This window comes from Semicossyphus pulcher, unplaced genomic scaffold, assembly GCF_022749685.1.
Source record: "Semicossyphus pulcher isolate SPU_LCO1_2020_fin unplaced genomic scaffold, fSemPul1.0.p SCAF_22, whole genome shotgun sequence".
Classification (NCBI taxonomy): domain Eukaryota; kingdom Metazoa; phylum Chordata; class Actinopteri; order Labriformes; family Labridae; genus Semicossyphus; species Semicossyphus pulcher.
This window is the reverse complement of record NW_027211696.1, coordinates 22,055,861-22,077,738: the sequence shown is the minus strand read 5'-3', so window position 1 is coordinate 22,077,738 and position 21,878 is coordinate 22,055,861. Positions and strand designations below refer to the sequence as shown.

The 21,878-nt window shown below is 42.2% G+C and overlaps 1 protein-coding gene across 2 annotated transcripts; it reads left to right on the top strand.

Moving 5' to 3' along the window:
• Positions 1-354: 354 nt before the first annotated feature.
• On the top strand, positions 355-21,680 carry ythdc1 (YTH N6-methyladenosine RNA binding protein C1). 2 transcript variants are annotated; one of them, XM_069673155.1, is made up of 16 exons: positions 355-519; positions 2,619-2,720; positions 3,850-4,151; positions 5,978-6,374; positions 6,509-6,571; positions 9,495-9,589; positions 9,683-9,791; positions 10,963-11,080; positions 12,996-13,080; positions 13,160-13,314; positions 17,167-17,246; positions 17,613-17,649; positions 17,947-17,986; positions 18,267-18,332; positions 18,406-18,597; positions 20,583-21,680. In XM_069673155.1, exons 1-16 carry the CDS (start codon positions 492-494, stop codon positions 20,769-20,771), a joined length of 2,058 nt encoding a protein of 685 aa, XP_069529256.1. In that variant the 5' UTR covers positions 355-491; the 3' UTR covers positions 20,772-21,680. The 2 variants fall into 2 exon arrangements, with proteins under 2 accessions (XP_069529256.1, XP_069529255.1); XM_069673154.1 differs by having other exon boundaries at positions 5,975-6,374.
• Positions 21,681-21,878: the final 198 nt, after the last annotated feature.

Below are 21,878 nucleotides of genomic sequence, written 5' to 3'. Positions count from 1 at the left end.
TGCTGTCAAGTTGAGTCCACAAGCATTTTGAATAAAATAACCCTCTGTTTTAAAGTATATAAGTGATATTAACATGATTCAAATTGAAATGTTTTTCTGTTTATCAATACAAATAGTTCCAGTTGCATCAAGAGTGTAAAATGCATATGCTAAATCGGTATTACGATTATGAGGGGGTCCCTGGAAAAGGTTCTCCCCTTTAAGGACGTCCCTGATAGACTGCAATGGATGAACTACTAGCCCTACATGTAATGAACACTGAGGACAGAGCTGCTGGTGCTTCCGCTGTCCGGCAGGTGGCCGTAGTTTATCTGTACATTGCTTCTGTACTAGAAGAAGAAGAAGAAGAAGAAGGCGCTACAACAACAGACTGTCCACCATTTTCTCTCCTTCAGCTGCTTTCACTTTGTTTTTCTGATTATTTCGTGTTGGAATTGAACAGAATATAAATTTTATCTTTAGCGTCACCTGAGTGGGAGTCAGCGGCTGGGATGGCGGCTGACCGGCGCGAGGACAAAGGTGAGGCGCGAGCCGGCTGCTTTGTTAGCAGCATCTACCTGTTAGCATTAGCATGTGTGCTATCTTTGTTCTTTTGAGAAGCATGTTTGTTCAGCTGTTGAAAAGGGGCATCTTTTGCCGGAAAATAATGTTAACTAGTTAACAGGGCAGTAAACAGGTTAGTGGACGAGCGGCAGCGGCTAACTTGGCGGCTTCTCTCTTGCTCTCATTGTGGCGTTCATTAGCCGCTGAAGCTAACAAATGATAACGTGACACCGGACTCAACCCGCCGTGTCTGTCGCCTCAGTCTGTTAAAAAACACCAGTGTTTAACTGATGAAAACTGTTTCCTGGTCAATTCGGCATGTAGTTAACAAACACTTCACCACTATAAACAGGATCAGTCTGAGCTCTGTGCTGATTCCTAAATGTGAGACTGTTACACTGACGGAAGCACAGGGACCCTAGACTGTGACCCACATCAGACCTCCACATACTCATGATCACTGACGCTGACCCACAGTGTCTTTAAATACATGTTAATGATTATACTGTACTGTGCAGAGGCCTCAGGCTGGTCACTGTGTTAAACACTTGTTCAGAGGTGAAGGTGTGCGGTGACACGTGGATCCTTAAATTTAACTTACGTTGAACATGAACTTTATTCAGTTTGTGGTGACTGAAAACAAGAAGTCTCAGTGACGTCAGCAGGTACTGATGATCGGTTACGTGAGCCCAAGCTTAAGACCTCCTATTTATGAAGAATGCCCAGGTGTAATCTTGATAATGAATTTACAATCGCCACAGATAGTCCGGTAAGAACTGGAGGAGACGAGGATGTCCTCAAATGGTCATATATTAATTACCACACACATATAATGCAAGCCACTCTCTACAGGAATGTGAACTGACATGTGGTTTTTGCAACATAATGAAAGGCAGAGTAACAGATATTAATGATCATATCATTATGCAATTTCCCCAATATTTAACAAACACAAAATTGCTTTGTCACTATAATTTACAGAAAATACAAATCCACCTGATTTATCAACAGCAGGTACATAAGCACACAGATCTTACTCAGTTATGAAAAGAAATTACTGCAGTAATGCCATTAAACTGTAGCTGAATTGTTCCACATGTACATTACATGTAATAACTGAGGATTACACAAAGGTTGCATTAATACACCAAAGTCATGAATCAAAATACAGAAGAAAATATAGCAATATTAAAATATTAAACTTCAGACAGAATCAGTTGGTAAACTCTCATGGATGCACGGGACCTCTCAGACCACAAAGTCTCCAAATAAAGTCACCCAGGAGGGAATTATTGAATAACATATCCTGCCAAGGAGGCAACCATAGTGTGGTGAACTATCAGCCACAGACGGTTTCTATTGAGCATGAAGCTGGAAACTGGGCAGCAGCCACAGGTGCCCTTCCCTGATTGGCTGAGACTTAATTGGTAATTAACGCTGCATGCAGGCAGAGCATGAACAAATTGAAAAGACTATTTTGTAAGTCCAGAAAGAGGCGCTCAAGGCTCATGTAAAGGCCCCAATACTGACCCTTTGAACAATCTTATCTTATCTTTCAAATCAGGTGTGTTAGAGTACCGAGAAACCTAAAACATGCAGGAAGGTAGCTCTCCAGGAGCAGGGTTGAAGACCCCTGGTCTAAAGGTTCCTGATGGTCCAAAGGTTCTTAAAGGTCTAATGGCTCCTGATGGTCTAAAGGTTCCTGATGGTCCAAAGGTTCTTAAAGTTCTAATGGTTCCTGATGGTCTAATGGTTCCTGATGGTCTAAAGGTTCCTGATGGTCTAATGGCTCCTGATGGTCTAAAGGTTCCTTATGGTCTAATGGCTCCTGATGGTCTAATGGCTCCTGATGGTCTAAAGGTTCCTGATGGTCTCATGGTTCCTGATGGTCTAAAGGTTCCTGATGGTCTCATGGTTCCTGATGGTCTAAAGGTTCCTGATGGTCTAAAGGTTCCTAATGGTCTCATGGTTCCTGATGGTCTAAAGGTTCCTGATGGTCTCATGGTTCCTGATGGTCTCATGGCTCCTGATGGTCTAAAGGTTCCTGATGGTTTAAATGTTCCTGTCTGTTTCAGATGGAGAGCTGAATGTTCTAGAAGACATTCTGACTGAAGCTCCTGATCAGGACGACGAGCTGTACAACCCTGAGACCGAGCGCGACGTCAGCGACAAGAAAGGTACTATCGACACTTCTGTACTGACCAGGATCCACATTTAAGTGTTTGGTCTACCTGCCATTGGCGGGTAAGCAAAACTGTTTTACCGGCCATAAAAACGTTGTTAGATATAATGTTAATGTTGTTTGTTAATAATAAACAAATACATTGACTTTAGTACTGAAGTCATAGCAGCTGTGTAATTTTGGGGTAATGTACTTTGCTTGTGTATTCATTTAAATACTATTACTCAACCGAATTTAAAGAAAAATATAAAGTAGTTAAAATCAGCTCCACATTTAAAAACTGCAACAAGTGGTGTACGCAGTAATGCTTTAATGATAATCCACTGATGTTAAACATTACCCTGAAATAGGCCAGCCTTCACAATGACTAGGTTCCCTTAAGAATATTTAGATTCCCGTCCTTTTAACTCTTGTTTACGTTTTTGTTGCAGGGCTTTTGCTTGAGATGGAGTGTTAATACACTCTGATATTACTCTTATGTTTAGTACTTATTTCATCACTGCAACAAAATACTTTTCATTAGTGCAGCTCTTTAATCCACTACACAATGACACTTGCTGTTGTTCTGATGAAGCACTCATAGCTCTCTCCTTCTCGCTCATCCGACAGTCATTTACAAGCTCCTCAGTTCTGCTAGTGACAGTACTGTAGCTCAGCTGTTAGCGACAGCCTCTGCTGCCTCCTGCTAGGTGTCTCGATGTTTAGCTTCTCCTCTGCCTCGAGTATTGACTGTGGTACACGTTAATACTGTAGTTTTTATGCAGTGATGGCGAGGATAAGTGAATTGGAAATGCGTCTCCACAACATGGAAACTCAATAATAAGCTGCTGTAGCTAGAAAGACCCCATTAGCCGTTGTGGGCTGCTAGCATCAGTTCCCCGTCCTGCAGCCCCCGTAGAGCCGCGGCACAGCACCGGGAAGCCGAGGTGGCTGTGTGACTGTCCAAAAGGACACATAGCAGTAAGGAGAGGAAGCTCACGGGCCACCAACGACTAGTTCACGTTTCTAACAGCTGACACGACAGTAATAACACTACTGAAATGTTATTTGTGTGTGGACCAGCTGAATGCCTGATGATAACATTCTGTCACTGTGTCCTCTATTCCCTGCACTCTGTCTCTCAGGAACAAAGAGGAAGAGTGAGCGCTCAGACAGCCAAGATCTGAAGAGACTCCGCTCCTCGTCAAGCCATGCCCCCTCCAGGTCCTCCTCCACCAATAAGAGAGCCCCTGGTCCACCTCTGTCCTCCTCATCCTCAAAGAAGGCGTTGCACAGTCCTCGTGGACGCCACGCAGCGACCGGCTACCGTCACGAATACTACGAGGAGCGCAAAGGGCGACGAGGGGCCCGAGAGGCGACCAGGAGCCGCGGAGGAGAGGACGCCCGACGGAGAGAGTCCCAGAGAGGCCTGGAGGGTCTGAGCCAGGTACTGCTTCGACATGTACTAATCAGTTGTTGGAACAAGAACATATGTTGTTGTTTTGTAACAAGAACAGTTAAAATATAGTATTTTATCAATATTTCTATTATTTCACATTCTCTAACAAATACAGGACAAAACCTGTAAAAGGAGAAATCAGCTGAAATGAGTTAGAGTTGCGACGATTAGAGATTTTGATGGTACGATTACAATGAGAGGAATAATCACGGTTTCACGATTGATTAATAAATTTAAACTAATTACTAATATATAAGATTAACTTTATTGATCCCCCTGGGGGAAACTTTACTAATGTGGGTAATAAACTAAAGTGTTTTTGTCATCGACTGTCATCATGCCTCTTTTAATCGACACGTAACGGGGAACGTAAAATAACTGGTCTCTTCATCACTACGGTCCGCTGTAATCTCTCCGGGGGAAACGCCAACAACTCCTAACTGACTCCTATTTACTGACCGACGATTAAATAAATAAACACTGCACAGGCTAACAAGCAGCTAAAGGGAGCACAGTATACCTGCTAATTAGTGCTATTGTATTGATATTTTTTTGGCACTAACATTTAACTCACTGAAAAGCTGGAGCTCAGACTGCACGGACAGAAAGTTCCATAAACACACAGAGAGATTATTTGTCCTCTAAAGTCTCCAACAACACAAACAGGTGAAGTTAAGCTCAGTGACTGTGTGTCTGTGTTGACGTCTAGCAGACAGCCAGCAGGACCCACCTGTCAATCAAGTGACCCCGCCCCTATGATTTAAGGCTTAATATAATTAAAACGAGTGTGTTATAAAAAAATTCACCCCGTACAGTTATCTTGAACAATAAAATTAGCTATTTATAACACAACAGTTTTTTGTACCAGGCTGTAAACATGTCTATTTCTGCTGTAAAAATGGGCATTTTCCAACTGGTCTAATGTTATTTCTTGTTTTCTGGAGCCAGCCTCAAGTGGCCACTCGAGGAACTGCAGTCTTTGCACTTCCGCATTGTTTTCATTTTTCAACACCGGAGTTGCTGCTTGATTTAATCCCATGATAGAGTGCTGGAAGTCTACAAGCTCCATGATGACATGTATATAAACCTACAATGGCAGCGTTTACTCCACACTGACGGTAGAAAGCAGCGTTAAACGATCACTGACTGAAGCCCCTGAGAGGACTATTTTGTCTTCCATAGACTACATGCCGCTTTACTGCTGTTTGTTTACGTTGTACTGAAAGCACAACTTTCACCGCTATATATACCATTGATTGTAAGTGACATGTTTATTTAATTCCCTACCAACTCAAAGTTTCATCGTAGTATGGAACGTTATCGCTCGTTAATATGTTGGGCGTGTAGTGCTGGGTGGTGATCCCGCAGATGCTGCATCGGTTCGTGTTTTTTCCGGCAGGTTTTGCAGACGGGGGATCCGTCATCTTGAATAACTCCCTGCTCCTTCTTGGTGGACCTGAAATGCCCCCACACTGCCGACTTCACTTGTCACTTCTCGGTTACTTCTTGCTGCTCGGTCCGTCTGCCATAGTGAAGCTAATGTAGCGTAGCTTCCATAACTTTTGATTAGCACGGCACATTAAGGTGGCGCACCATTCCGCGGCCCGCCCAAGTAAAGTCTACGTGTGGGAAACCCTGATTGATTGATTGATTGATTGATATCCTACTAACACTATTACTAGTAATAGTTCTACTGCTACTACGATGACATCATCTTATACTGGTACTGATGCTACTGCCAGAAGTACTACTAGCTACTGCACAAACCACTTCCTGTCTTACAGCCAATCATATTCATTTACTGTCTTTAGAAGTTCAGGCGTGACGAGCGACGGGCAAGCCCCATCCCCCATGATGAGGACAACCAATCAGAGGAAGAGGCGGCAGCAGGGGAGTACGGCTCAGAGGCGGGATCAGGAAGCTCCTCCCCTGCTGCCTCCCACGTAGAAGAAGAGGACGAGGAGGACCCTGACGAAGAGGAGGAGGAGGAGGAAGAGGAGGGAATGGAGGAAGAGGAGGAGGAAGAGGAGGAGGAGGAAGGAGAAAAGGAGGATGAAGAAGAGGAAGAGGAGGAGTACGAGCGTCGCGGTGGCGTTGAGGGGAATGACTACGACACCCGCAGTGAGGCGGGAGACTCACGCTCCGCCTCCTCCGTCAGTTTCTCTGACGACGGCGAGTCGGTGCACTCAGGCTCTGCCTCCGAGGCTTCTGGTAACATCCCAAATCACCTAGAACATGTTAAACATTCATAAGAAATCTTTCACCTTAAACTGAAACCAATTTGACTTAACTGCTCTGTCTCTTCTCTGTAACTGTGATGTAATTCTGTGCTTTTATTTTGAAAGGTTCAGTGAAGAAACGGGAGAAGCTTTCATCGTCTGTCAGAGCTGTACGCAAAGGGATGGAGAGTAAGGCGGCCATTTTTATTTTGTGTTATTATACAGTGAATGTTGTTGAATTAGAGCTGTTCAAAGGTTGTGATGTGAAGACGTAAAGCCTTCAGCAGACAGAAACATGTTCACCTGAGAGGACGTTACAGGAAACAGCCTGGCCCTCTGAGGCTGTGCAGTGCATGCTGAAGAGGACAGAAGCCTCAACACTGATGTTTACAGGAACCCCACCCACACAGACCAATACCAACATTATGATTCTCACCACCCACTAGAACACAAGCTAGGGGTCAGTAGAACCCTACATCAGAGGGCTCAAAATGTACCACACTAGGAACGTCTCAAGGAGGCACTTTAGAGGTGCGGCTACCCAAACTGGGCCTTCAGCAAAACCTCTAAAAAACACAACACAAACAGGAAGGAGGAGAACAACAAACGCCACAGCATGAATCACTACCTGTCTGCAGTATCTGAGAAACTCAGGAGGATTTTAATCAAACACAATATCCCAGTACACTTCAAACCATCGAACACACTCAGGCAGAAGCTTGTCCACCCTAAGGACCAAACACCCAGACACAAACACAGCAATGTGGTGTATGCAGGACAATGCAAAGAGGACTGTAGGGACCTGTCCATCACGGAAACAAAACAACCCCTCCACAAACGCATGGCCCAGCACAGGAGAGCCAGCTCCTCAGGTCACGACTCAGCTGTCCACCTGCATCAAAAGGACAAAGGACACTCCTCTGCAGACAGCAAGGTTCACATCCAGCCGGAGAAGGCCGCTGCTTTGAAAGAGGTGTCAAGGAAGCCATCTTTGTTAAGCTGGAAAAACCGTCCCTTAACAGAGGTGGTGGCCTTAGACACCACCTATCACCCACTGACAATGCAGTGTTGAACTCTGCTCAAACAGCTGAGCTCACACTCACACTCAGGATCATGTGAGCCTAACGATCCATCAACACCAGAGGGTACTAACGACTCTCAGTGATACTGGGTTCACAGCTCAGGCTGACGACTCACCCTGATTACACATCTATTAGCATAATAATGACCTACAGAGGCTAATAGTTCTAACTAATAATGCTAACATACTGTACTGTGCTGTGTTTTAGGCAGTAGTGAAAAAATGCTGTAAACTAAGAATGCTTTCAAAAATATAAATAATTGTTTATTTTGATCAATTTACAAAATGATCAGTGAGCGAACAAAAGAAAAATCTAAATCAAATCAGTATTTGGTGTTACTACGCTTTGCTTTCAAACCAGCATCAGTTCTTACAGGTACACCTGCACACAGTCAGGGATGTTGTAGGATTATAGTCAGGTGTATGATCAATCAATTATTCCAGACAGGTGCTAATGATCATCAGTGTCACATGTAGGTTGAAACACAGTCATTAAGTCAAACAGAAACAGCTGTGTAGGAGGCTTAAAACTGGCTGAGGAACAGCCAAACTCTGCTACCAAGGTGAGGAAGTGAGCACAGCAACAAGACACCAGGTAGTTATACTGCATCAGCAAGGTCTCTGCCAGACAAAGATTTCAAAGCTCACTGGGGTTTCAAGATGTGCTGTTCAAGCTCTTTGGAAGAAGCACAAAGAAACGGGCGACGTTGAGGATCGTAGACGCAGTGGTCGGCCGAGGAAACTTAGTGCAGCAGATGAAAAACACATCGAGCTTATTTCCCTTCCAAATGGGAAGATGTCCAGCAGAGCCATCAGCTCAGAACTGGCAGAAACCAGTGGGACCCAGGTACACCCATCTACTGTCCGGAGATGTCTGGCCACAAGTGGTCTTCATGGAAGAGCTGCAGCCAAAAAGCCTCCGACATGGAAACAAGGCCAAGCCACTCAACGATGCACGAACACATAGGAACTGGGCTGCAGAGAAATGGCAGCAGGTGCTCTGGACTGATGAGTCAGAATGTGAAATATTTGGCTGCAGCAGAAGGCAGTTTGTTCGCCGAAGGGCTGGAGAGCGCTACGATAACGAGTGTCTGCAGAACACAGTGAAGAATGCTGGAGGTTCCTTCAAGTTTGGGGCTGCATTTCTGCAAATGGAGTCGGAGATTTGGTCAGGATTAATGGTGTCCTCAATGCTGAGAAATACAGGCAGATACTTATCCATCATGCAATACCATCAGGGAGGCGTATGATTGGCCCCACATGTATTCTGCAGCAGGACAATGACCCCAAACATGCAGCCAGTGTCATGAAGAACTATCTTCAGCGTGAAGAAGAACAAGAAGTCCTGGAAGTGATGGTATGGCCCCCACAGAGCCCTGATCTCAACATCATGGAGTCTGTCTGGGATGACATGAAGAGACAGAAGGATCTGAGGAAGCCTACATCCACAGAAGATCTGTGGTTAGTTCTCCAACATGTTTGGAACAACCTACCAGCCGAGTTCCTTCAGAAACTGTGTGCAAGTCTACCGAGAAGAACTGATGCTGTTTAGAAGGCAAAGGGTGGTCACACCAGATATTGATCTGATTCAGATTTCTCTTCTGTTCATTCACTGCATTTTGTTCACTGATGGAAATAAACTATTAACACTTCCATTTCTGAAAGCATTCTTGGTTTACAGCATTTTTTCACACCTGCCTAAAACCTTTGCACAGCACTGTATATTAGCATACTAATGACCTACAGAGGCTTATATTTCTAGCTAATAATGCTAACATCTATTAGCATACTAATGACCTACAGAGCCTTTCAGATGAGAGGTGAAACGTCTTCAGGAACTTCAAGTCCAGTTGCCTTTTGGATTAAACCGAGAATTACCCTGGTCTGGATGACTGAGAGCCTGAGCCACTTCTTTTGTTGTCTCAGTCACTTCCTGTGATGCCTGAGCCACTTCCTTTGTTGTCTCAGTCACTTCCTGTGATGCCTCAGTCACTTCCTGTGTTGTCTCAGTCACTTCCTGTGTTGTTTCAGCTCCAACCAGTAAGCTGCGCTACATCCTGCGAGACGCTCGCTTCTTCCTCATAAAGAGCAACAACCACGAGAACGTGTCTCTGGCTAAAGCTAAGGTATGCTAATGTTTACATGTGTTTACCGTGGTTACTACAGAGTAACGCTCTGTTTGTTTATGTTGATGTCTATTTCCTGTCTGTGGTTTTCAGGGCGTGTGGTCCACGCTGCCAGTCAACGAGAAGAAGCTGAACGCAGCGTTCCGCTCGGCTCGCAGCGTCGTCCTCGTCTTCTCTGTGAGGGAGAGCGGGAAATTCCAAGGTGACAGAAATCATATATTTATAGATTCATCACTGAGCGCCATGTTTCTGTCCATCCTCTTTTCTTAGTTTCTAGGGCTGCAACTAACAACTATTTTGATACTCGATTAATCTGTCGATTATTTCTACGATTAATCGATTATTAATCGGATTAAAAAAAAGCTCAATTTTAGTATTACCATTATACTCAAAACACAAATATATCTTGTTTTCTTGTACAATGCAATATTAATATATCAATTATGCAACTCAATATCGATTTGATTTACTTAAAAATTGTACATGAAAAAGGAAAGTTCAGACGAGGCCACGACAATAAAGGACATTGGGGATGAAGCCATGAGCTGAGTGTAACAGGGAAATGTAACTAACCAATCAGACACTGCTCAAGTTTCTGTTGTGAATAAATAGAAGATTCACTTTAGTCCGTCTCTGACTAACGGCATGAAGTATTCAAAAACTCCTTTGACGTTATGTTACACTCCAGTGTCTCTCTGACCGAACTTCAGCTAATTAGCGATAGCTTAGCGTCCTCTCTGACGGACAAACACACGATTACAAGTTCATTTAAACACAAAGTGACGGACAGAAATACTCTGCGTCAGTTTACTCTCCATGTTGTGATGTTTAATGAAGCTGGGCGTTAGCTTTATCAAGAGTTAGCGTTAAATTAGCTTTACCAGTGGTGTTAGCTTATTAACAGCTTAACTACCACGGTATACTGTCCTCCGCTGCTTCACCAGCGGCCCGGCTGTGGGCCCATCACAAAGCGGAGAGGAGAGGAAACAGACGGAGTTTCAGTCCGTTACGTTTGGTTCTAAATGAACGTTAGAAACCGTAATCGTGCGTTTGTCCGTGTAAACGGACACTGATCTACCGCGGCGGACACATCATCAGCACTGCACAACAAACAGAGAGTCCTCCTAATAATTCATGTTTGTCTCAGAGGAGACCGGAGACGTTTTAACCTCCTGTATTCATCACATGAGCTACACAAGCCGCGCCATTGGCTGGCTGCCCCCAGTGACATTTTCACAGCGCACGCCGTGCATCATAACAAAGACCCAACTAATCGATGATGAAATCCGTTGCCAACTATTTTAATAATCGATTTTAATCGATTTAATTTCAAAGTTCAAATTCAACGGCCTCCTGCGTCTCTCCGTCTGTAGGTTTTGCTCGTTTGGCGTCAGAGTCTCATCATGGCGGCTCTCCAATCCACTGGGTTCTTCCTGCTGGCATGAACGCCAAAATGCTGGGCGGAGTCTTCAAGATCGACTGGCTCTGCAGGTAAGCCGATGTGTGAACACATCAGGTGAAAGTCAGGAACATTGGTGAGGGTGACTATGAACTATTGGTTTAATGTTTGTGCTCATAGACTGAAGGGAGGTTTGGGAAAGATCACTGATTGTTATCCGTAACCGAGCTCTTCAGTCTTAGATAAACCTGATTATAACTCTCCACCTTTTTCTGAGGTTACTTTAAAGCCTTTGATAAGTTGGAGCACTCCTTTTTATTTGAAGGTTTTGGACCACGATGTTTGATATAATGAAAATGCTGTATAATGACATGAACAGTAGTGTGTCCCACAGCTTTTCCAGGAGGTTCCCAGTTAAACGGGGTATACGCCAGGGGTGCCTGATTACTCCTTTATTATTCATTCTAGCTGCAGAGACAATTTACCTAATAACCTCCACAGGTAGCAATGGAATGTATATACTGGGGTAGCAATTCATAGTTAGTAAATTTGCTGATGAAACAACGCTCTCTCTAAAAGGACCAAATATGGTGTCAAAAGCATCTGACCCTGAACCAATGAGAGCTCCTCGCTGTTCACATGACAACCGTTTCCCAATTGTGGTATTACGGCGAACAACACGTCGCTATGTTTAAAGAAAGTTATATCGTAATGCCGTTATAGCTGTGCTTCATTCTCCTCCACCACACACCCTCACCTGCTGTACCTGGACACACCCCCACCTGCTGTAACTGCACACAGCGGCTCTTCCTGCTTCTCTCTCCCTGTCTGCTCTGTTTACATCATCAATCAATCAATCAATCAAATTTTATTTGTATAGCGCCAAATCATAAGCAGAGTTATCTCGAGACACTTTACAGACAGAGCAGGTCTAGACCGACTCTTTGTTCTGTTATTTAAAGAGAGGCCCAACATGAATCACCATGAGTAGCACTTAGCAACATTCGGCACATTGGCAGAAAAACTGCAGGATAGAGACAGGCAAAGAGAGCAACAACAACATATGTTCTTGTTACAACAACAACAGACACATACTGATGGTTACAATGCCAATAATAGTGGTAGACTAGGGTGAAGATTAGTTCAACTCATATCAACTCCCCCACTCACAGCCGTGGCCACATCCTGATCTGGTCTGCTCAACTGGTCTCACATTACAACAACTCTCCAGCTTCATCCTCCATATCTCCGATCACTTGGCAATCACTATGGACATTGACATTCCCATCCCCCTCCCAAAAGACAAGTGCAAAGTATCATTCAGAAATCTCAAGTCCATCACCCCCTCAGCCCCTTCAGCCTCTCTCTACTCAAATATCTACCTCCCCTCCCCCACTTTCGGGTAATCCCGCTGATCTTGGTAACTACTACAGCAACAGCCTCTCCTCCTGTCTTGATCAGCTGGCTCCTATTAAAACCAAAACCGTCTCCTTCACACATTCAGCCCCATGGTACACTCCTGAACTCCATCACATGAAATCACATAAGCGTCAGCTGGAAAGACTCTTCAAGTAAACCGGTTTAACAGTTCACGTCCAGGCCGACTGAGACTACCTGCAACAGTACAAGAACGCTCTCAACACAGCCCGGTCCACCTACTACTCCCACCTCATACACTCTGGCTCCAACAACACCAAGACTCTCCACAATAAACAAACTTTTCTTACCCACCGACAACACCTCCACATCCTTCACAGTAGATAAGTGCAGCTCGTTCCTGCCAGTCTTACACCTGTCCACCTCTTTTCCCACCTATTTTAAAAATGTTTGATTTCTTTGTATTTTAGATTCTTGACTTGAAGGACTGATTTAATGTCGTCGTGTTCTTCCTGTTATGAATCAAAGTTCACTAGAAGTGACGACCACCTGACTGATGGATTATTGTCTCTGTAGTTTTTTTGTTGTAGTTCAGTCAGACATTTTAAATCATCCTGTGTTTTTGTACAGGAGGGATCTACCTTTCACGAAGACGGCTCACCTGTCCAACCCCTGGAATGAACACAAGCCAGTGAAAATTGGACGAGACGGACAGGTGATTTATTTCTTCTGCTTCTGTTCAAATTTAATTTGTGCTAAAATGTTGTACAGTTTTTGTTTATTCCTTCTTTCAGGAGATCCAGCCCGACATCGGTGCTCAGCTCTGCGCTTTGTTCCCCCTCGATGAGAACGTGGACGTCCACCAGGTCGCTCGCCGTGTCCGTCACAAGCGTCGGACGCCGTCGGAGCCACGGCCTCGTGGCCGACCGCCGCAGCGTGAGCCGGGAAGGTTAGCCAATCACCAAGCTCCTACTCCTGCTTCCTGTTCTTCTTCTTCTCCTCCTGCGACCACGGCGCCACCTGCTGCTGGACAACGGAGACGGCAGCTGTCTTTAGCCGGCGGCTAGCTTTGCCGTGGCTAGCATCGCTGGTTCTCTGGTTGTTGTCGGTCTCAGTTTGGATTTTTCTGCCGGAGTGATGCCTCGCTCTGCGTCTTAGGTTGAAGCAAAAAAGAGTCAGACAGGAAGTTGGAATCCTCGGCAGGGCGTGTTCGTTAGCTCTGAGATACAATTTAAAGTGGAAATCATAATCACAAATTATTGTTTATTAATGGTTAAGCAGAACTGAATCCAAAGTTTTTAAGTTTTCTAATTGAACTCAGCTGAAAGTTGAAGTTTAAGAAATTTACTTTTCTAAAATTTGTTGTTGCTAAATTTTTCCTTTTGAAGCTTTTTCTTTGCAGGAGGGTCGTACTTTGGAAGTAAAAAAATCAAACGGTTTGGCTTTTAGCTGGACTGTGGCTGACCCTTTCAGAATAAGAGCAGAAAGGAGGAGCATCTCTGGCTGGACTGACGGAGGAGGGGTGGGTGGGTGACGGGCGAGCAAGGTAGAACTAACACACAGAGAGAGAGAGGACCACAGAGCGGACTGTTCCGTTTTTGAGAAGGGGGCAGTTTGGTCGAGCAGGGGGTGGGGCTTCTGGACTGTATCCAATGAGAGGGTGAGATGTGATGGATGGGGAGGGGCCTCTGGACTCTATCCAGTGAGAAGGTGAGGTGTGTCAGAGGGCGTGGAGTTTCCTCACTGGTTGATTTCAGGTAAAATAATGTAAATACATAAAGATAAAAGAGACTCTTTCAAAAGAAAAAAAAGATCCTCTCGGACTGAGAACCCCCCCCCCCCCCCCCATGAAAGGACACCTGTATTTCTCCCTCCTCCCCCGTCCCCACACACACACACACACACACACACACTGAATCAGGACTCAGAGCTGGTGGTTAAACTGTTGGTATTTGACGGTGTGTGTGTGTTTCTAATGAACTGATTAAATCGTGTGTGTGAGTGAAGAGGAGGCAGGAAACAGAAATCAGAATAATCAACGGAGCGACAAACCAGAGAGGTTCTCTGGTTTCTGTTTAAGGACTGTTGCTGGTCTGGAGGGGGCGGGGCTGGGCTGAGAGGGGTGGGATTTTATGTTGATTGACAGGACTGCATCATCATCATCATCACCACCACCCCCCTCCACCCTTTCAAAATAAGAGGGTTTATAAAAAATTACATGGACTGATGAGGAGAAAAACTGTTTTTATAATGCAAAGTGTTGTTGAATCAAACAGCCCCTCCCACATATGCAACAGAAGCGGTATGTTGTCCCTTTAAGAGGCTTCCTCTTCTTTGTTTGTTTGTTTTTTTTCTTGTTGTGTGTGAGACGCAAAAGTTGTCAAAAGCCTTACTGGAACAAAAGTAACTAGGTGTACACCCAGCAAAACGGGAAATCAATTAACCAAGGAAAACTTAAAAGAAGAAAATATTTACAAGAAAAATGTAACAAGAATTATTATTACAGATAAATCTTTGCAAGACTTGACAAAAAGGAAGACACTTTGCAGAAAGAAACAGGGAAAGCACTTTACACAAAGTTTTAAAGTGAAACTTTACAAAGATGAACTTTACAGAGATAAGCTTTACAAAGATGAACTTTACAGAGATAAGCTTTACAAAGATGAACTTTAAAGAGATGAGCTTTACAAAGATGAACTTTACAGAGAGAAGCTTTACAAAGATGAACTTTAAAGAGATGAGCTTTACAAAGATGAACTTTACAGAGAGAAGCTTTACAAAGATGAACTTTAAAGAGATGAGCTTTACAAATACGAACTTTACAGAGATAACCTTCACAAAGATGAACTTTACAGAGAGAAGCTTTACAAAGATGAACTTTAAAGAGATGAGCTTTACAAAGATGAACTTTACAGAGATAAGCTTTACAAAGATGAACTTTAAAGAGATGAGCTTTACAAAGATGAACGTTAAAGAGATGAGCTTTACAAAGATGAACTTTACAGAGAGAAGCTTTACAAAGATGAACTTTAAAGAGATGAGCTTTACAAAGATGAACTTTACAGAGATGAGCTTTACAAAGATGAACTTTACAGAGATGAGCTTTACAAAGATGAACTTTAAAGAGATGAGCTTTACAAAGATGAACTTTAAAGAGATGAGCTTTACAAAGATGAGCTTTACAAAGATTAACTTTACAGAGAGAAGCTTTACAAAGATGAACTTTACAGAGATGAGCTTTACAAAGATGAACTTTACAGAGATGAGCTTTACAAAGATGAACTTTACAGAGATGAGCTTTACAAAGATGAACTTTACAGAGAGAAGCTTTACAAAGATGAACTTTAAAGAGATGAGCTTTACAAATACGAACTTTACAGAGATAACCTTCACAAAGATGAACTTTACAGAGAGAAGCTTTACAAAGATGAACTTTAAAGAGATGAGCTTTATTAAGATGAACTTTACAGGCACAAACTTTACAAAGATGAACTTAACAGGGATAAACTCTACCAAGAAAAATAAAAATAAAACCCTTAATTGAGAAAAACTTTACAGAGTAAAACTTAAAGAATAAAAACTTTACAAGGCAAAATGTTAGAAATTGGACCAGGGGGGTACACTATGAAGCAGGATTTGCGGTTATTGAGGTAACTTCAGGGTTAACTCCGAGTTTTCAGTACTAGGAAGGTGGTTCACTTCTTACCGGGGTAGATCACCATGGTAACGTATGCTGAACACCTGACCTGCTCTGGAGCAGGTTATGTCCGAGATAAGAGAATAACTTGAACTACACACCACCCACTGACCAATCAGGTCTTTTGATTTGGGAGCTCTATGAGCAGATCGTGAGAGGGAGGAGGGAGAGAGAGAGCGGTCAAACACTTCCACTTTACCGTAGGAGTTTTTAAAATGTATTTGTGACAGATATTCATCGTGCTTTACTGATGTACATCTACAACAGAGACTGATGAACACACTGAAGCCTGAAGATCTTTTGTTCTCATAAGATATGGCAGGAAGCATTCGTACAGCTTTAAATTGTGCTTTTATAGGCTGTTTATTTTATATTTGTTCATATTGTTTGATACAGCTGAGAGAATAAGTCTAAATCTGCCACTAACAAAAACACATCCGTGCAGCATATTAATCTAATGTAACACTTGAGTGTTATTATAAATATATCATGCTCTAATGATGGAGCAGTGATATTATCATAAGTTATATGCACATTCACACAGTCTGTGTTTTGTTGCTGTTTGTCCTTCCTGCATCCAGCAGCTGCAGCTGAGTGATGTCAGTCTGGATTATGTGAAACTTCTTCATCTCGTTCTAAAGTCACAGTTTGCTTTGAGTTTGTTAAATATGCCGTTCAGCTGACGGCAGACTCGCCCGTGTTTAGATTGGTCATTTGCTCCAAACAACGGCCCTTTAATGTGAGCGCGCTCAGAGAAACCCTGGGTTGACTTATCGAGTTGATAACCAGCGTCGTGTGACCGCTCAGCGCGATCTCCTGTGTCAGGTTAGTGAAGCAGATCAAGAAAAGAGACCCTGGGTCTGTTGAACTCGCTTCGTAGTATACCCCCCAGGCTAACGCAGGTCATACCCAATGTTAAATTTAAACGGGAAGTGATGTCAGACATCAAGGTCGAGTTGACAGATGATCAGAGTTTCTTCTTCTGTCTGAAATTTGACCTGCATGATTTTTTTAGTGTGTTTTAATGTGGATGTGTGTGTGTGTGTGTGTGTGAGTGAGTATTGTGTGCATGTGTGTGTCTTACTTGTTGACTTGTCCACGTAGGCGTCGTCCTGAAGAGTACGACCTCCACGGCAGGAAGCGACCGCGAGCCGACGGTCCGCCCGACTTCAATCAGCGAACAGGTCGTTAATCAGAAAAATCCGACCTACGTTTATTTTAAAAATGTTGTAATGAAGCGAATTCTGTTCTTTTAAGTGTTTTTATATTGTATATATTCAAGTTTAGATATTATTTTTAAGTGAAATCTTTTTGAGTTTTTTTTTTTATTTCATTTTTTTATTTTCCTGACATGTTAATTTCATTGTTGAATAATTAATTATATACATATAGTATATAAATGTTTTATGTTTTGTATGTTTGTGAGCTGAATTCATTTATTTTTATTTAGTTGGCGGTTTTTTTCAGGTATTTTTGCAAAAATATAATTTTGCTGGCTGCTTAGAAACAGTTTGAAAAGTAACATTTAATAGAATTAATTTTACTTTCAGGGTTCATCCAGGATCTTCGTAACCAGCCAGTGGACAGGTGAGACACACCTGTTCCCTCATATGAAATAGGTCACAGGAAGTGGGTGGAGCTACAGCAGCATTCATTAGTAAAATGGGAAAGATTTATTTCTCTACAGATTTATGTTTTATTTTTGTAAACAGTTTGTTCAATTATTTAAAGACGTAAAAACCTTTACTTTGAAAAGATGAACAGAACATCTCGATACTCACCTTTATTCAAGGTGAATCAGAAAAAGTTAATCAACAGAAAATAAAAACTTTATTGAGTGAACGCGTTAAAAACTTTATAAAACTGAATGATTTTTGTTTTCAGACGATTCTCCAGCGTGAGACGAGATGTTTTTCTCAATGGGGTGAGTCTTAAACATGTTAGAATGTTAGCTTAGCTTTCTTTAGCCAATTAGGTGGAACCTGACCTTTTCTTTTACTCGTCAGCTTAGCTTTCTGAAGCCTGTTTGCATGTTAGCTTAGCTTTTCTTTAGCCGTAATGTGTTAGCTTAGCTTTCTGAAGCCTGTATGCATGCTACCTAAGCTGTTCATTAGCCTGTTAGCATGTTACCTTTGCCTTTCTGTAGCCGTTAGCGTGTTAGCTTGAGATGTGTTGAGGTGCTAAAGTGTGTTTCCTTGTTTTAGTCATACAACGACTACATGAGAGATTATCACCACAGCGTCGGCCCTCCAGCTCCCTGGCAGACTCTGGTACGACTCTTATTGATCCCAATATTAACCAATCAGGTTCACTTAACTAATGATGTCATGCATGTGTCATCAGGCGGCATATCCCGGTGTGGAGCAGCCGCCTCCCCACCACCCCCCCTACTACCACCACAGCCACCCCCCGCCTCCCCCTCACCAGGCCTACCATCACCACCACCATCCCCCCATGCCGCCGCACGAGGCTCCACCCCCCCGCTTCAGAGACAAGCAGCGTGCGCCACAACACCGCGCCTTCACCTCCAGCCCTGTGAGTCCAACGCGTTACTGCTGTCTCTACCGTCTTTACTCTATCTACTGTCTCTACTTTATCTACTGTCTCTACTTTATCTGCTGTTTCTACTCTGCTGTTTCTACTGTCTCTACTTTATCTACTGTCTTTACTTTATCTACTGTCTCTACTTTATCTGTTGTTTCTACTGTCTACTTTATCTACTGTCTGTACTTTATCTGCTGTTTTTACTGTCTCTACTTTATCTACTGTCTCTACTTTATCTGCTGTTTCTACTGTCTCTACTTTATCTGCTGTTTCTACTGTCTCTACTTTATCTACTGTCTCTACTTTATCTGCTGTATCTACTTTATCTGCTGTATCTACTGTCTCTACTTTATCTACTGTCTCTACTTTACTGTCTCTACTTTATCTGCTGTTTCTACTGTCTCTACTTTATCTGCTGTATCTACTGTCTCTACTTTATCTACTGTCTCTACTTTACTGTCTCTACTTTATCTACTGTCTCTACTTTACTGTCTCTACTTTATCTACTGTCTCTACTTTATCTGCTTTTTCTACTGTCTCTACTTTATCTGCTGTTTCTACTGTCTCTACTTTATCTGCTGTTTCTACTTTACTGTCTCTACTTTATCTGCTGTTTCTACTGTCTCTACTTTATCTGCTGTTTCTACTGTCTCTACTTTATCTACTGTCTCTACTTTACTGTCTCTACTTTATCTGCTGTTTCTACTGTCTCTACTTTATCTGCTGTTTCTACTGTCTACTTTATCTACTGTCTGTACTTTATCTGCTGTTTTTACTGTCTCTACTTTATCTGCTGTTTCTACTTTACTGTCTCTACTTTATCTGCTGTTTCTACTTTACTGTCTCTACTTTATCTACTGTCTTTACTTTATCTACTGTCTCTACTTTATCTGCTGTTTCTACTGTCTCTACTTTATCTGCTGTTTCTACTGTCTCTACTTTACTGTCTCTACTTTATCTGCTGTTTCTACTTTATCTGCTGTTTCTACTGTCTCTACTTTATCTGCTATCTCTACTTTATCTACTGTCTTTACTTTATCTACTGTCTCTACTTTATCTGCTGTTTCTACTGTCTCTACTTTATCTGCTGTTTCTACTGTCTCTACTTTACTGTCTCTACTTTATCTGCTGTTTCTACTTTATCTGCTGTTTCTACTGTCTCTACTTTATCTGCTATCTCTACTTTATCTACTGTCTTTACTTTTTCTACTGTCTTTACTTTTTCTACTGTCTCTACTTTACTGTCTTTACTTTATCTACTGTCTTTACTTTATCTACTGTCTCTACTTTACTGTCTTTACTTTATCTACTGTCTTTACTTTATCTACTGTCTCTACTTTACTGTCTTTACTTTATCTGCTTTTTCTACTGTCTCTACTTTATCTACTATCTCTACTTTATCTACTGTCTTTACTTTTTCTACTGTCTTTACTTTTTCTACTGTCTCTACTTTACTGTCTTTACTTTATCTGCTTTTTCTACTGTCTCTACTTTATCTACTATCTCTACTTTATCTACTGTCTTTACTTTTTCTACTGTCTTTACTTTTTCTACTGTCTCTACTTTACTGTCTTTACTTTTTCTACTGTCTTTACTTTATCTACTGTCTCTACTTTTTCTACTGTCTCTACTTTATCTGCTATCTCTTCTTTATCTACTGTCTTTACTTTATCTACTGTCTTTACTTTATCTACTGTCTCTACTTTACTGTCTTTACTTTATCTACTGTCTGCACTTTATATACTGTCTCTACTTTATCTGCTGTTTCTACTTTATCTACTGTCTCTATTTTATCTACTGTCTGTACTTTATCTACTGTCTCTACTGTCTGTACTTTATCTACTGTCTTTACTGTCTCTACTTTATCTACTGTCTGTACTTTATCTGCTGTCTTTACTTTTTTTACTACTATCGTATTTTACTGTCTCTCTACATCTAACGTCTGTCTTCTCTGATGTTTTTTTCCCTTCATGCAGCACGACTACGACATGCGTGTGGACGACTTCCTGCGGCGGACACAGGCGGTGGTCAGCAGCCGGCGTGAGCGCGAGCGGCAGCGTGAGCGGGAGCGTGGAGGGCCGCGTCGCGAGAGAGAGCGTGAGAGGGCGAGGGACAGAGACAGAGACAGAGAGAGGGACAAGGAGAGGGGGCGGTACCGCAGGTGATCCGATGATGTCACATCCTGTTTGCCTGCAGGGGCTTTTATTTTGACAGTCAGCAGTGTTTTGGGCTGGTTTTCTGTTTTTTGTTGAAATATAATAAAAAATGAAAATAAGTGACATCAGTTTTTATGTGAATAAAATATTTGAAAAACTGTAAAAAATAAAAGTCTGTTCAGTCGAAGCTTTTAATTTACTGATTCTGTGTAAAAGGGAAGTGACATCACAACCGAGGGTCACCGCCCCGTCATACATGTTTCTGCACACGTTTACAACACGTGATTTGAAAAAAGTTTTAACTTCTTTTTTTACAGTGTAGTTTCTCTTGAACCTTCACACTTAATTTCCCAGATTTCTCTGTGTGGAGCCTCAGTTTAAAACAGGAAGTAGGTATTTTAAATTATTTTCATGTTTTCCTATATTGTAGTCCAGAGGTTCCCAACATGAGGGTCGAGGCCTCTGAGAGGTCACATGAAGATGAACGTGTTTTATATTTTTATTTTTCATCGGTTCTTTTATTGTGAAAGGTCGGACAGTTTCTTGTAAATTCTTGTTTAATTTAAATTTTCTTTTAAACATTTTTATTCTGTATTTTTTATGAGCTCTTCCTGTTTCAGTTTTTATGTTGTTTAAATTAGTTTTACTTCTTGAACTCTGAATCATGTTTTTTAATAGTTTTTTGACTCGTGATCGCCTCCTGCTAGTGACGACACGTCCGCTTACATTTAAAGAATCTGCTTCCTGTTTTTCAAAGTTAAATTACGTTGTTTTTTTTCTTTGCTCCGCTCTGATTTGTTGTTACCGTGGTGACCAAACGTCATCATCAGCAGGTGAAACTCTTTTTGTTTCCTGTTTGTGAGCAAAGGAGGCGGAGCTTGTGTCTGTTTTTCTACAAAATAAAAGTAACAAAATGTGTTTGTCTTGTTGGATTTTCAACCAATCAGCTGATTTATGTTTCTAGGAATGTTATTTATGTAATAAAGTTCATTTGAATAAAATGGTTCAATAGGGCATTTTCAATGGAAGCGTGTGTAAAGAGCGCCCCCTCAGGCCGACTTAAAATAATTTGTAAACAAAATTGTAAATATTTAATAATATTTAATTTTAAGATAT